Source organism: Podarcis filfolensis, assembly GCF_964270895.1.
Source record: "Podarcis filfolensis genome assembly, chromosome: 7".
In the NCBI taxonomy this organism is placed as follows: domain Eukaryota; kingdom Metazoa; phylum Chordata; class Lepidosauria; order Squamata; family Lacertidae; genus Podarcis; species Podarcis filfolensis.
In genome coordinates this window covers 36,376,008-36,389,709 of record NC_139603.1, presented here as the reverse complement: position 1 = coordinate 36,389,709, position 13,702 = coordinate 36,376,008, and the positions used below count along the sequence as shown (strand labels likewise).

At 46.5% G+C, this 13,702-nt stretch overlaps 1 protein-coding gene across 2 annotated transcripts in view; it reads right to left on the bottom strand.

The window, feature by feature from the left end:
• Window positions 1–10,854, bottom strand: part of MBP (myelin basic protein) — a 99,415-nt gene extending 88,561 nt beyond the window's left edge. The window contains exon 1 of one of the 2 annotated variants that reach the window (XM_083624048.1): window positions 10,064–10,854. Coding sequence is in view for 1 of the 2 variants with exons in the window: in XM_083624047.1 (XP_083480173.1) it covers window positions 10,064–10,120 (57 nt within the window). In the remaining variant the exon portion in view is untranslated. The remainder of the gene's footprint in view (window positions 1–10,063) is intronic. The other variant, XM_083624047.1, reaches the window with a different exon arrangement.
• Between the last annotated feature and the right edge of the window lie 2,848 nt (window positions 10,855–13,702).

The following is a 13,702-nucleotide window of genomic DNA, read 5'->3' as shown; positions in this document are numbered from 1 at the left end:
AGGATATTTTCCTTACCGCATTCTCATGTCAAAAAATCAATATGGGATAAAAGCATGACATTATCTCCATTCACTTAGCCAGGATTCCCAAAGGTGGATTAACAGGCTTCTTGACAAGCTAATAGCAACTACTTTGTATAGAAAGAAAGAAAAATTAAGAACTAAGATGTAACATCTCATTCACTAACCATCTCCAGCCAGTTCTAAATTCCTCTTGAGGCATTGCTTTCTTCTGAAGCAATAAGGCCCGGGATATTATCCCACAAAGAAAGAGGCTTACCACTGAGAAGAACTTGAAGATTAGCACCTCAATAGCCAACACCTGTATAGCAGAATTTATTCCTTTTCACCATTTCATGTGCAAGGCTTGACGAAACCCTGCAGTTTAAGGGTTCACAAATTCATTTGCATACTAAAGCAAAGAATCCAAAGCAAAATAAATGATGAGGTGCATTTTCTCTGAAAGAAAATATTCTGTGGGGAATAGTGGGCGGAATTTACCATACTGCTAAGTGGCATATGCCGCTTTCCCACTCCTCCTCCCTCACCCCCCCAAACTTGTTCTGGACTAGTGGGTGCAATCCAATGTATGCATGCAGAGCATAATTTGAAAACCCCTACAATTGCCATCATCTGGATTCAAACCCCAAATATACCATTTTAATGCACCAAATACCATTTCCTCATTCATCACCCCTCCTCAATTCTAAACAAATTAATAAAAACAAGCACAAAGAAAGGACATGCCCAAACTCAAAAGTCACAAGCATTTTACCAAAGCTTTAACCTTACTGATTTTTGTAAAAACCTTAATCTACAACATTGTTCTTATTACAAGACTGAAAACAAATTAAGGCAACATAGTGCCTTAATGGTATGCTTAAAAGCACACTCTGTTCACCATAATATCGCAGGATATGAAACAATATATTTTGCCAGGCTTTGTCAGAAACGTTTCTCAAAAAATTATGACTATATGCACAGTGAACTATTTCACCCCTATCCCAAGCAAGACAGGGAACCAATGCAAGTCAACAAGTGATCACAGGAATAAAGCATGCAGGAACATCCCTCCAGGCAATTACATTGCAAGCTGTGACATATGCATGTACATGTACTCAGGCATTCAAGTATTCTGCGCCCACATGATTAATGGGGTGATCAAATTATGGAGCATAAACAGTTGGGCAGGGCACATCCTTATCTTTTAACCTGAAAGGTTCATGTGCTACACACACACACACACTATTTTTATGTTTGGAAATAAATAAATAATATTTCTTTTTTAAAAATAATCTCAGGGCCTTTCCATTGTAAATACAGTTATCATAGGAATGCGCACATACAGAGCAAAGTGTGACACTCTTTAAACTGCCAAACCAGACAAAGTAGCAGTGCTGTCACTCACCCTCAGCAGCACTGAGAACAAGGGGAGGGACACAAATGTGGTCCCTGCAACTTTAAATGAAACAATCAGAACAGTGTAACTGAAAAATGAGCCAGGTGACAATATTGGAACCAAGGAACCAAGGTGATGTGACATCCCAGAAGCCCTCTCCCAATTTCTTTGGGTTTCACTTATCCCCAACACTTAAATCCTTTCAAGGACATCTTGTCCCCACATCTCTGGAATTACCTTTTGTCACCTTATCATTTTATTAAACAAATACAGTCGTACCTTGGCTGTCAAACAGAATCCCATCCGGAACTCCGTTCGACTTCTGAAAATGTTCAACAACCAAGGCACGGCTTCCGATTGGCTGCAGGAGCTTCCTGCACTCAAGCGGAAGATGTTTGGGTTCCAAATAATGTTTGCAAACCGAAACACTCACTTCCAGGTTTGCGCTGTTCAGAAGCCTAAGGCGTTCAGGAGCCAAAGGCATTGCAACATTCAAGTCGCAAGGCATTTGGGATCCAAGGTACGACTGTATGTGCCAGTGTTGCTAAGGCAGTTCCCCGCCCCCCCCCCCAGAAAGGCACTGATCAACTGCTCACATCTACATTTTGGTGTCAGCTCCAGCCTGAGAGTGCAAGCAAAGGAATAGAAATGTGGGAAGCTGACTTGACTCCTGGTAACTGAGCCACAACGAGTTCAGTTAAGTCGTCATAAGAAAAACAACAGCTGTAAAAGTATTAATAAGTTGCCTTTTCTTGCCAAGCATTCACATCATGCTACCCACCTCTTTCTTTTTGCAAAGATGTCTAAAATTTAACTGCTGTCATAATCCTTGAGTTGACCAAACATGCCCCTTCTTCTGAACCAAAACAAAGCATCCACACTCATACATGCACACCATGGTACAACAGCATTTGCTCACAATTATTCCTCCTTATCCATCTTTCTCTCATCCATTCTCCTTTTCATCTCCACCTGTGCCGTTTCCACCCTTACCCCACACATCTGGTCTAAATTTAGGCAGAATGCTATTTGGGTCAGAAGTGTGGCTTTGGGTTGTGCTACTCTGTAAAATACCTTGCCCACTCGTGGTCTAATCACCATAATCTCCTCGAATGTTGAATTTGGATGGTCTGGTGTATATCAGTTTGGAAGGGAATGGAACCTCCAAAAACAAGGTAGTGGTTTCTTCAGATCTGTGAGATTCCCTAAGTATAGCTAAAGTATATTAGTTTGTAAACAAAAAGGAAACAGAATGTTTAAAAGGCACAAAAGTGACTTATAGGTTCTATGCAATGTTGAAAGTGCCAGATGAAAAAGAACAAGAAATGGGGAGAATGGGGCTGCTTGGTCCCATAACAGCTTGAAGTATTTTAGATAAGGGATTATATTTGGACAGGGTTCATGATACAGGGTTTAGCTTTTTGTGGGGTGGTGTTTCTCTTTAGTGTTTTTTAATGTCTCTTCTCTAGACCTGATTCAGGCTGATTCTCAGAATGCCAAGACAGCTCCTAGTTTTCAGACGAATTTTTCTGGAACGCTTAGAATAATTCCAAATCATGTGCAAAGAAGAATCCATGAATTTGGGGTGTAAGGGAGCAGCCATATCACACTGGTAATGTGCGAGGAAAGGGAGCCCTTAAGGAGAGTAGTATAGAGCAGTGATTAAGAAGCTTATACCTGGCCATAGCTGCTCATTTTCTTCTGGGATGTCTCCACCACTTAGCTAAGTGTCGTCCAAGTGCTTTTAGAGACAGCCAGCAGAAATGTTCTTTTTAAAACTGGGAACATAGAAGCTATGACTCCAGTAACAAAACCATGCACTGCTTCCAGTCATCATGATTCACCACCCTGAAGCCATTTTAGCTTTCTGTTCGGACTTGAGCAGTCACCTTCTAAGTGACCCCTGCAATGACAGTCACCATGCTTTTAGAATGGAATGTCACTATTTTCATGAGGAATGTTGGAGGGTATGGCATCCTACAGTCAAGGCAACTATGCTTTATGAGTCCATTATGTTTTGTGAGTCACAGCACTTCTCCAAGGCTTCCTGCCAGATACAGTATCATGCGGGCCAATGATACACACTTATGAACCCCCCTGACTTTGTAAGGGGGAATGCAGGTCACACTATTCTTCTAGCTCATTCCCTGTAGCCACTTAAGGATTTCTCTTCCACTGCTAGGTATGCCATCTGGAGTTTTAAATTGCGAAGCAAAGGGGAGAATATGGGCTTCACCTCAGCCAAAATTGTAATTTCAACAAAAGTTCCCTGCACTCTAGCTGAGAGCAGGAACAAAGTGTGCAGCTGGGCCGCAGAGACTTCAGCCTGAAGTACTTTAGAAGATGTTATTCCTGAGACCTGCTTTAAATGAACACCAAATAGCATGGAGAGTGCTTGAAATTGAATCCTCATGAAATCTGCTTCGAGTGTCAAGCCACATCACCACAAACCACACAAAAGAATGCTTTAGCCCAAGAGTTATGCTGCATGTTTAAACCAGGAAGGAAGACGCATTATATAGAGCCAGACTGTATCTGAGTATTATATCTACAATCCAGGGAGAAGTTACCTTTTTGTCCCTGAAGGCCACATGCAGCAGCTAGAGGTTATGCCTCCCTGTGCGCTATTCTCCCCTTTACAACCGCAATCCCCCAGTGCACCAAACAGCTGTGTGGTGTGCTGGAGGAGGAACATGATTACGTGGGCAGGATGGCACCCATCACAACGGCACAGCAAAATCCAGCAGCCCAGACGGCAGTGGAATAAATTGGCAGGGGATCACAGGGAAGCCCCACAAGAGCCGCTTGCAGCCCATAGGTCACAGGTTGCCTACAGCGTTTGAAATTAGCCAGGTGCCAGGTGCGTTTTGTCACTGTCATGCGTCCAATTGCGAAGACATTGAGATCTCTGGATGCCAGGCTGGTGACTGACATCTGGCTGGCTTCTCCAGCTTTCTTAAGCAGGTAAGCAGAAGAGCTTATTTATATCCCACCCTTTTCTCCAAGGAGCACATGGTTCACCTTCCTCCTCAGTTAATCCCTACAACAACCCTGTGAGGTAGGTTAAGAAGGTGTGCCTGGCCCAGGGCCACCCAGTGAGTTTCCTGACTGAGTGGGGATTTGAACCCTGATCTCCCAGGTCCTAGTCTGACAATGGCTTCTTAGAGTATTTCTGCTATGGAGCCGCAATATAAATTAAGGAGGTAAATAAATACGGGGAAAGCAAAATGCCATGTAGAGAAGGATCTGAAATATTTTCCTTTAAGCTTGCATATGTTTTATCTTGGATTGTTTTATTTGATGTTTTAATGTGTTGCAAACCACTTTGAGGGTTTTTTCTTTAAAATATAAAGTGGTATTGAAATGAAATGAATGAAATGAATATCAAGAATAATAATAAACCCATTGCAAAAAAAGGGACGATCATTGTGGTGATCGTAACCTAGGTTTAAGGTGGCATTTGGTGATTAGCTTATATATCTGAGTTTCTAACGCTGGTTGCCTTCATATGGTTTAAACAGACTGGCAACAAATGTCCAAGGTTTCAGGCAGAGAGATGTTTTCTACCCTTTCCTGGAGATGCTAGGGAAGTTGGGAACTTCTACATACAAAGCATGTCTCAACCCTTCAAGGCTACAATTATTCAATGTTAGCATTCTCTGTACAGATTATTCAGCTATGTGATTATTCAACCCCCCAGCCTTCCTCAACTTCCAGACTGGCCCTCCCAGGACAATGGTCAGAGATGATGGAAGCTGTAATCTAAAACAGCTGGGTGGCATCAAATTAGGTAAGGCTGTCACATCCTTTGGTCTGCTTACATTATGATTTTGAAAAGCAATCAAGTTTTCTCTTCTGAATGGTGTCCTTGGTGAAACGAGAGTTATTTATAACCTGGAATTATCAGCCTGGCCACAATGAATTTCAAACGTATGCTGAGGTCTGACCTATAATTGTCTGTGAGGTCTTCTTTAATCTATCATACAGAGGTAACGGTGCTTTAAAGGACCTTGTTGTAAAATAGCAATCAATATTTTCAGTTTGATCCCAGCCAGCAATTTGAACCAACATTTCAGTTTCAGAAATATAAGGGTACAGTGGTACCTCGGGTTACATACGCTTCAGGTTACAGACTCTGCTAACCCAGAAACAGTGCTTCAGGTTAAGAACTTTGCTTCAGGATAAGAACAGAAATCGTGCTCCGGCGGCGCGGTGGCATGGGAGGCCCCATTAGCTAAAGTGGTGCTTCAGGTTAAGAACAGTTTCAGGTTAAGAACAGACCTCCGGAACGAATTAAGTACTTAACCCGAGGTACGACTGTACTGTGTTTTCCAGGTAGCATATTATGGTATTTTTAAAACAAACAACAACAACAACACCACATACCTTTAGCGTACAGCAAAGTGACTGGAGCACTTTCATGTTTTTAAATATGTGTTTTGGTTTTTGAAACACTTTCAAACTACATTGTTGCAACCACTGGCAGAGGAACGGGAGGGTGGAGGGAGCGGACCGCCCCCAGCACCACTATTCTGGTAGGGTGCCATCGCGGCGCCCCCGACACACGCTGTGCACTCCCCAGTGTGCCGGGCACCACGCCCCCACAGGCAGCATGCCATGCCCCCAGAATGCGCACCATGCCCTCACAGATGGCGTACCACGCCCCCGGGATGCATGCCATGCCCCCCGGGGTGTGCGTCACCCCCCGGGGCATGCCAGCCATGCCCCCGGCTGCTTTCCGCTCCCAGTAGTGCTTCGCCACTGGTTGCAACAACTGACCAATATGAGATGCTCTCAAAAATCCTGCCACTCCCTGTGCTTGAAGCAGCTTATAAAAAGCAATCGCACCCCCCACCTCCCGAAACTACAGTGGTACCTCGGGTTAAGTACTTAATTCGTTCCGGAGGTCCGTTCTTAACCTGAAACTGATCTTAACCTGAAGCACCACTTTAGCTAATGGGGCCTCCTGCTGCTGCCGCGCCACCGAAGCACGATTTCTGTTCTCATCCTGAAGCAAAGTTTTTAACCCGAGGTACTATTTCTGGGTTAGCGGAGTCTGTAACCTGAAGCGTATGTAACCCGGGGTACCACTGTATTAAACAACTGAAATGCACTTGTTTTAAAGTGGAGCTGTTTCCAGCCTTGGAATAAAGTCATTTTCAATTGCTAACATTATCTCTCTATATATGTATGTGCAAGAGGGGTAAAAATGATGTAGAAGTCTTTCAAATCATGAGTAGGCTAACAACTGTTTATTTAATGTTGCCTCATTCTTTTCAACTTAACTTATAATTACCATATCAGATAGATTGCAGTACTATGTTTAGTATAAAATGACAGTTTGTGGACCTTTTAAAGAATATCCTCCAAGCACACAATTGTCAGGGGGGAAAGGCCAAGCGAATAAGTTATGAAATGTTTTGCATAGACATGAGGTAGTCTGTATGAAGCACGAGGTCAAAAATAAGCTTGCATGGCTGATGTGTTCTCTAACAACTACGATCAACAAGGACACGCAACAATCATACCATTGTTACCAAGTTCAAGTGTGAGATAAGAATATCCTGAAAAGTTCAAATGAATAACCTGCAATGATATTTCAACACCATATGACACAAGTATCCAAGATACAGCAAGTCCTTCAGGAGCTCCAACTGCAACTATCTTAAAAGTGGGCATGTGTGTTTTGGAGGTGGAAGGTTTCAGATTTGAAGTCAGATTGATAAGATCTGGAGTATTTATGAGACCCAGAGTTATGAGTGAATTGTGAGCTAGCAAAGCTGATGCCACCTAATTATTCAGGGTGGGGAGAAACCAAAAAACAAAAAACTGATTGCAATGATCTCCAAAGGAATCTCTCCAGACTGGTTGAAGGGGAATTAAAATGGCAAATGTGGTTTAATATAAGCAAGTGTAAAGTAATTCACTTGGGGGGGTCTACAATCCCAACCTTACATGCACACTGATTAGGTCTGAACCAGGAAAAAGATATCAGGATCACAGTGGAAAGCTCAATTAAAACATTGATCTAGTGTGTGGCAACTGTGAAATACTGTAATGTTCACCTACCTATGTTAGGTATCGTTAGAAAAGTAATCAGGAAAAGAACTACCAATATCAGAAAGCTTTCGTATCATATGAAACTACACTCTGAATATGTTGTACAGTTTTGGTCACCACATCTCAAGAAAGATACTGTATAGCTGGAAAAGTTGTAGAAATGATCAGGAGCAGTGGAATAACTCTCATATTACCTGAACTCAATGTCATCCAATGAAGCTTGGGTGTGGAAGATTCAAGACAGATAAAAGTACTTTGCTATAGAAGATTCAGGCCAGAAAAAAGGAATTACACAGCACATAAATGAACTATGGAGTTTGGTACCTCAAGAAGTGGTATAGGCCACAAATTTGGGCTGTTTTTAAAAGGGATTAGACAAATTCATGCATCACTACCAGTCGTGATGGCTATTTACTGTATAGTACCTTAAGGATAGAGGGACGTGGGTGGCACTGTGGGTTAAACCACAGAGCCTAAGACTTGCTGATCAGAAGGTCGGCGGTTCAAATCCCTGCGACGGGGTGAGCTCCTGTTGCTCGGTCCCTGCTCCTGCCAACCTAGCAGTTCGAAAGCACATCAAAGTGCAAGTAGATAAATAGGTACCGCTCTGGCGGGAAAGTAAACGGCGTTTCCGTGCGCTGCTCTGGTTCGCCAGAAGCAGCTTAGTCATGCTGGCCACATAACCTGGAAGCTGTACGCCGGCTCCCTCAGCCAATAAAGCGAGAAGAGTGCTGCAACCCCAGAGTCGGCCATGACTGGACCTAATGGTCAGGGGTCCCTTTACCTTTACCTTAAGGATCTAAGGCAACATACCTCTGAATACTACAAATTGTCCTGGAGCAGCAGCAGGAGAGGTCTATTGTTTATCTCCTGCTTATGGGCTTCCCACCTGCGCAGGTAACTGTGGGAAACACAATGCTGGTGTAGGCAGGCCTCTAGTCTGATCCAGCAGGCCTCTGCTTGGCGTCTTCCACCCTGGAATTCCAGGCAGCCTACAACAGGATTCCCAGATGGTCTCCCATTCAGTCAGTGACCAGGACAAACTCCAAACGAGTTTATAAACCAGAAGGTCCACTGCCAAATGAGGTGAACTCCCTCCTCTGTCATTTGATTATATGTCACAGTTGATTATCTTCTCCTATTGGACCAACTTAGCTTGACTGAGGAGTATGCGCACTCTAAGTTCCTCTGAACTTCCTCAGGGCAAGAGTTTCATGTTCATTATCCTATGAGTAGTCCCTCAAGCAACACAGTCTCTTCTAATTGTTATTCTCCCACAATTGTTATATTGTATCAGGAAGAGTATCACATAGGCTGGCTAGACAATTTTCATCTCACTTAAATATACAAAACTCACAAAGGAGCAGCAGCATAACCAGCAACAACAAGAGATCAGGGCCTCCCAGCTCATCCCACTTTCTCTTGCAATCATTTGTATATATCCCTTCTGCAATACTAGGCTGTGTACACACGACATTTTGTTCTAGGATCAATAGAGGCAGAGTCCTTGCCTTTTTCTATGTAGTCCGCAAACAATCTAGATCTACAGTGGAGAAATGCCCCCCAAAAGCGCTTTCTGATAAGCTGGTTTCCTTCCAAAAATAAAAGCTCATTGCAGTTTGATTCTGCAGTACCCCTCAGTGTGTCCTTTTGAAAACATGGTGGTGTATCCACACCTGCCCAACGACATCATGGGTGGGATCATCACAAGATCACAATCACCACTTCCTCCTTGATTCACTTGGGGCATGTTTAGGAGCAGGGAACATAATCCAGGGGAGGGATTTCAAATGTATATCAAGTCTAGAACGGATCTAGCTTGAAAGCAGCATGTTGAGGATTCCGGATTGAGAAAAACTACACTTCTGTGCTGCAAACCGGTTACTGCCTTCCTGCAACACTTCCTCTCCAGCTCATGCCCTGGCATGTTACACTATTTATTAATTTTTATTCATAAAAATATTTACAACCCGCCCACTTATGCAACATCGCAAGGCAGCGTGGAGCAATACATGCAGGTTTACTCGCCCATTTCATCAACCACAGTCCAGGCCCGTTGCGGGAGGCCTCGTAACTCCTTCTCAGGTGAGCGGGAAATGCATGCCATAACGCCAGCTGTGGCACAAAGGGCGCGCACAATGCCCCCCCCCCCCGCGCGACTCTGGCAGCTACCGCTGGGGAAGATTTAGTCGACTACCTTAGTGGAGAGAAAGATTAGGGAAGGGCTGGGCGTGTTCCACCAGCTTGCGCCCCTTAAGGCTGGTGGTAGCCTGAATTTATTTATCAGCCTCAGGCCACAACATCGATAGGGACAACAAGTCCGCCTTCTCCCCTGCCTGGGATCCAGCCAGTAATTCCACTACAGCCCCTGGCGATCGCAACACAGAGGCACACAAACACACACATACTCCACGATCGGGCTGATCCGCGCCGCGTCTTGGGCGCAGCGCCGCCAGACAGACGTGAGACAGATTGTAGCTATCGTCAAGCGGCAGCCGCGCCACCCTTTTTCTCGCACACACACAAACGCGCGCACATACAGTGACACACACAAATGCACAAAAGAGTACAAAAGGAGGCGCAGCTCGCGCCCCAATAACGCACCCCAGGTGTCCTCTGTCGCGCGCTCTGGCCTCGCAGGCTCCCGGGGGTCTGCAGCATCCACCCCCCGGAGAGGGGGATCGGGCGGGCGCGGAGACACGGAGGAGACCCACTTCCTCTACCCACGCGAGGAAGGCGACTTGGAGTGGCGGCGGGGAAGAGCGAAGGCGGCGTGGGGGACCCCACAGGTCAGGGCGAGTCGGCTCGTCAGCTGCCACGACAGGAGGAGGGCGGGTGGCGAGGGGGTGGCTGGCTGGGGGAGATCCCCCTCGGATCTGCTCCCTCCCAGGCTCGGTCGGCGCTGTCACGAAGCGAGACGAGGCTGGAAGGCGCCGCTTTCCTCCTCCCTCCGCAGCAAGCGTGGCCTGGCGCGAATCAAATCGCCGCTCCTGTCCCGTGCGCTCAGGTGGGCAGCTCCAAAGGGGCGCCCGCGTGCGCCGGCTTGGGGTGGCTGCCCAACCGCCTTCTCTCTCTCGCCTCCTCCCACGAGTTCGGGGTCAGCCTCCCACTCCTCCTCCTCCTCCGCCTCCTCCTGCCAGCCGCCGGGGTCTTTGATCGCCGCAGCCTCCAGTCCAAGAAGCACCTTCGCCCAGGCAAGGACGCGCGCGGAGCTGGCGAGCGCCGAGGGGTGGGGCTCGCGCGCCCGCCTCCCGAACCAGGAAGGACGGAGTGAGGCGCGCGAATGTCAACACGGCGGGGAGGGGCGCGGGGGAGGGAGGAGGAGAAGGAGAAGGCACCCTCTGCGCTGGATCGGACCTTCCCCGGGGGCAGAGGAAAGGTTGGGCACTCCCCCCGCCCGCCCGCCGCCCGCCCCCTTTGGAGTCGAGCTACACGTTACACTGACACGTTTATTTGGAAGGGCAAGCAGCGGGTGAACAGAAGGAACAAAGCTGAATCCCCCCCCCCCTGCGCTGCAGCAGGAGCTGGACAGGATCGGGGGTGTGGGTGGAGAGAACTCCCCCCCCCCGCAGGAAGTCCCTGCAACCCCACCCCATGGTGCCTTCTGCTCAGAGTTCTGCCGCTTCCGGGGTTTGGAGCGGAAAAGTTGGCGAGCGAAGCAAGGGAGTGCCTGGTCCTACTTCAAGTTACTTTCTGGGCACCGTGGTATAGAGGATTGGACCCTTGGGCGATTGCATGGGGTTGGACTAGATGACCCTCGGGGTACCTTCCAACTCAACAATTCTATAGTTCTATGTTGTGAGCAGCTGTCTCTCCACTCTCTCACCTCTCTCTCTGCAAGGTGAGAAGGGTGGTCATGGAAGGAGCAGCCCCTCTCCCTATTGTCTACAGTGGCTCTCCAGGATTTGGGGCAAGGGTTTCTCCCAGCCTTACCTGGAGACATTGGGGATCAGACTAGCATGCAAAGCACATCTCTGCTGCTGAACTGCTGCTCCTGGATTGCATTTTGGTAGAGATTTCAGCCAAGGAATCCAACCCTTCCCATAGTGCCACATGGAGGGGGAAACAAGAGGAGGCAGTGGGTGTCTCTTCTCTCTGTAGCAAGGACTGAGAAAGTTGCCTCTGCTCACCTGCCCTCACCTAAGACCTGCTCAGTGGGTAGAGTGTGAGACTCTTAATCTCAGGGTCGTGGGTTTGAGCCTGTAGTTTGTGAATCAGTTCAGTTAAGGTCTGCAAAAAAAGTTGGCAAGATACCAGAGGAACAAACGTGTATCTTCAGACAGAAAATTGTTGTATCCAGGAAGTACAGCAGAACTGGAGTCAGAACTACTACTGCCAACCCATTTTGCCTTCCATTTGCAGCCTTGTCTATAGGACTCAAAATGACCCTGACAAACCATCCATGGTCTCCTCGGGCTTCCTTCCTGGTCTGAGTCCGCCTAAATCATGGATGGGCAACTTGTGGTCCTCCAGAGGTTGATGGAATCCAGTTCACATCAGCCCCAGTCAGCAGGCAGGAGTGGAGGAGGTTGTAGTCCTCCAACATCAGGATGGCCACAGGTTCCACACCCCTGACTTAAAAGACTCCAACCAAACGTGTGGCCAGTCCTACTCCAAAAGACACATTAGGTTGTAGCGAACTAAATTCTAATCAAAGTAGACCTATTGAGATTGATGGACATGACTAACTTACATCTATTAATTTCATTGGGTCTACTCAAGAGTATAATTTTATTGACCACAACCCATGGATTCTGCAATATCCCCAAGCTCCCTATTCCAGTGCTCTTCCCACACTTTCTTCCCCCCATTTCATCCATGCACATACAGAATGCGGAATTTCTTCCTAAAACTCAAACACTGTGTATTGCAGAATGTCTGTTGTGCTGGTGTTAGCAATTCTTCAAAGAAGGAGGCACCCGTGCCCGGAAGCTATCTCTGCTCAATGCATCTGGCACACACACCAGTGTCATTTCCTCTGCATCCTTCCTGTTGCTTGCAAAACTGCATGTTGCTATTTTAATGACTCAAAAATGCCATCTGTGCCCTGTTCTTCACTAGTATATATCTTGACCCAAAGGACTGAACACACAGGAATATTTTTCCTTCCCCTTTTGCTTTTGCACTTTCAAAACAAAGCAAAACGGCATGGTAAAGGTGTTAATAAACCTACAGTGGAGATAAACCACTCATGTCTGCATATTGTCTATTTTGAGAGGGTGAATGGTGATGACATCAGGCTTTATTCCTTGTTTTAGCTAGATCCGGGGATGGTGATTTCCATGAATGATTGTCTAAAATCAATGGTGGGGTGGATGAGGTTGAATAAACCAGGGAGTTGATGATAGTTCATGGGTGAACTGGCAATGAATCATTGGTTGGGATGATGCCCCTACTAGGCAGGCGAGGATCATAGAAATCATAGAGTTGGAAGGGACCAACTCTATGATCATCTAGTAGTTCATATGATCCTAGGTTGAGTGATGCGGCTTGACTTTGGGATGCACAGATCGTTTGCTTCCTCTCCACCTTAATCAATCAATAGCAGCAGATGTAAGAGTGCTACTGCTAGCCGTAAATGCATGCTTTTGCATCTGGGGGATAGGGCTGGTAGTCTCTGCTGTATTTTTGTATATTGGCTTGCATCCAATGGCATGCTAAGTAACTGTCCAATCAGTGCAAGGACTTAGGCTTGAGCAATGGGGAGGAGTGGGGGGGGGGGTTGGACCAGTTGTGCAAAGTTGGAGAGTCATTGTAATAACCAGGAAGCCACCTCTCTCCCACCTTCCTCGTCTGTCTGTGCAGAATGCTTATTGGCCAACCCTTGTAGCAATCCCTTCCTTCACCATCCTAGACCAAGGCTTCAGGCTCACCACAACTCACACTGAACAACTGGATTAATGAGCAAATATCCCGGCATCTGATTAAAGGGTTTAAGGCTGCTTGAAGCACAAGGCCGGGGCAAAAATCCAAGCTGGAGTTGGAGCCAGGTGTGCATGTCAGTGCAGGAGTGAAACCCGGAAGAAAGCACAGGAGCACCTGCTCATGGAGAGAGCAACATCCAAATGCAGCCTTAGTTTCATTCAAACAATGAATTGCCTTCAAACAAATGATCCCTACAAATATACCCAGTCTTAGAAATGTCTACAAACTGGGGTACCCTAAGGTATCTAATATATCTTGGATTTTTTTATCCCTTTAGGGAAAAATAATTAAAATTGGAGGGAGGACCTTTCAACACTA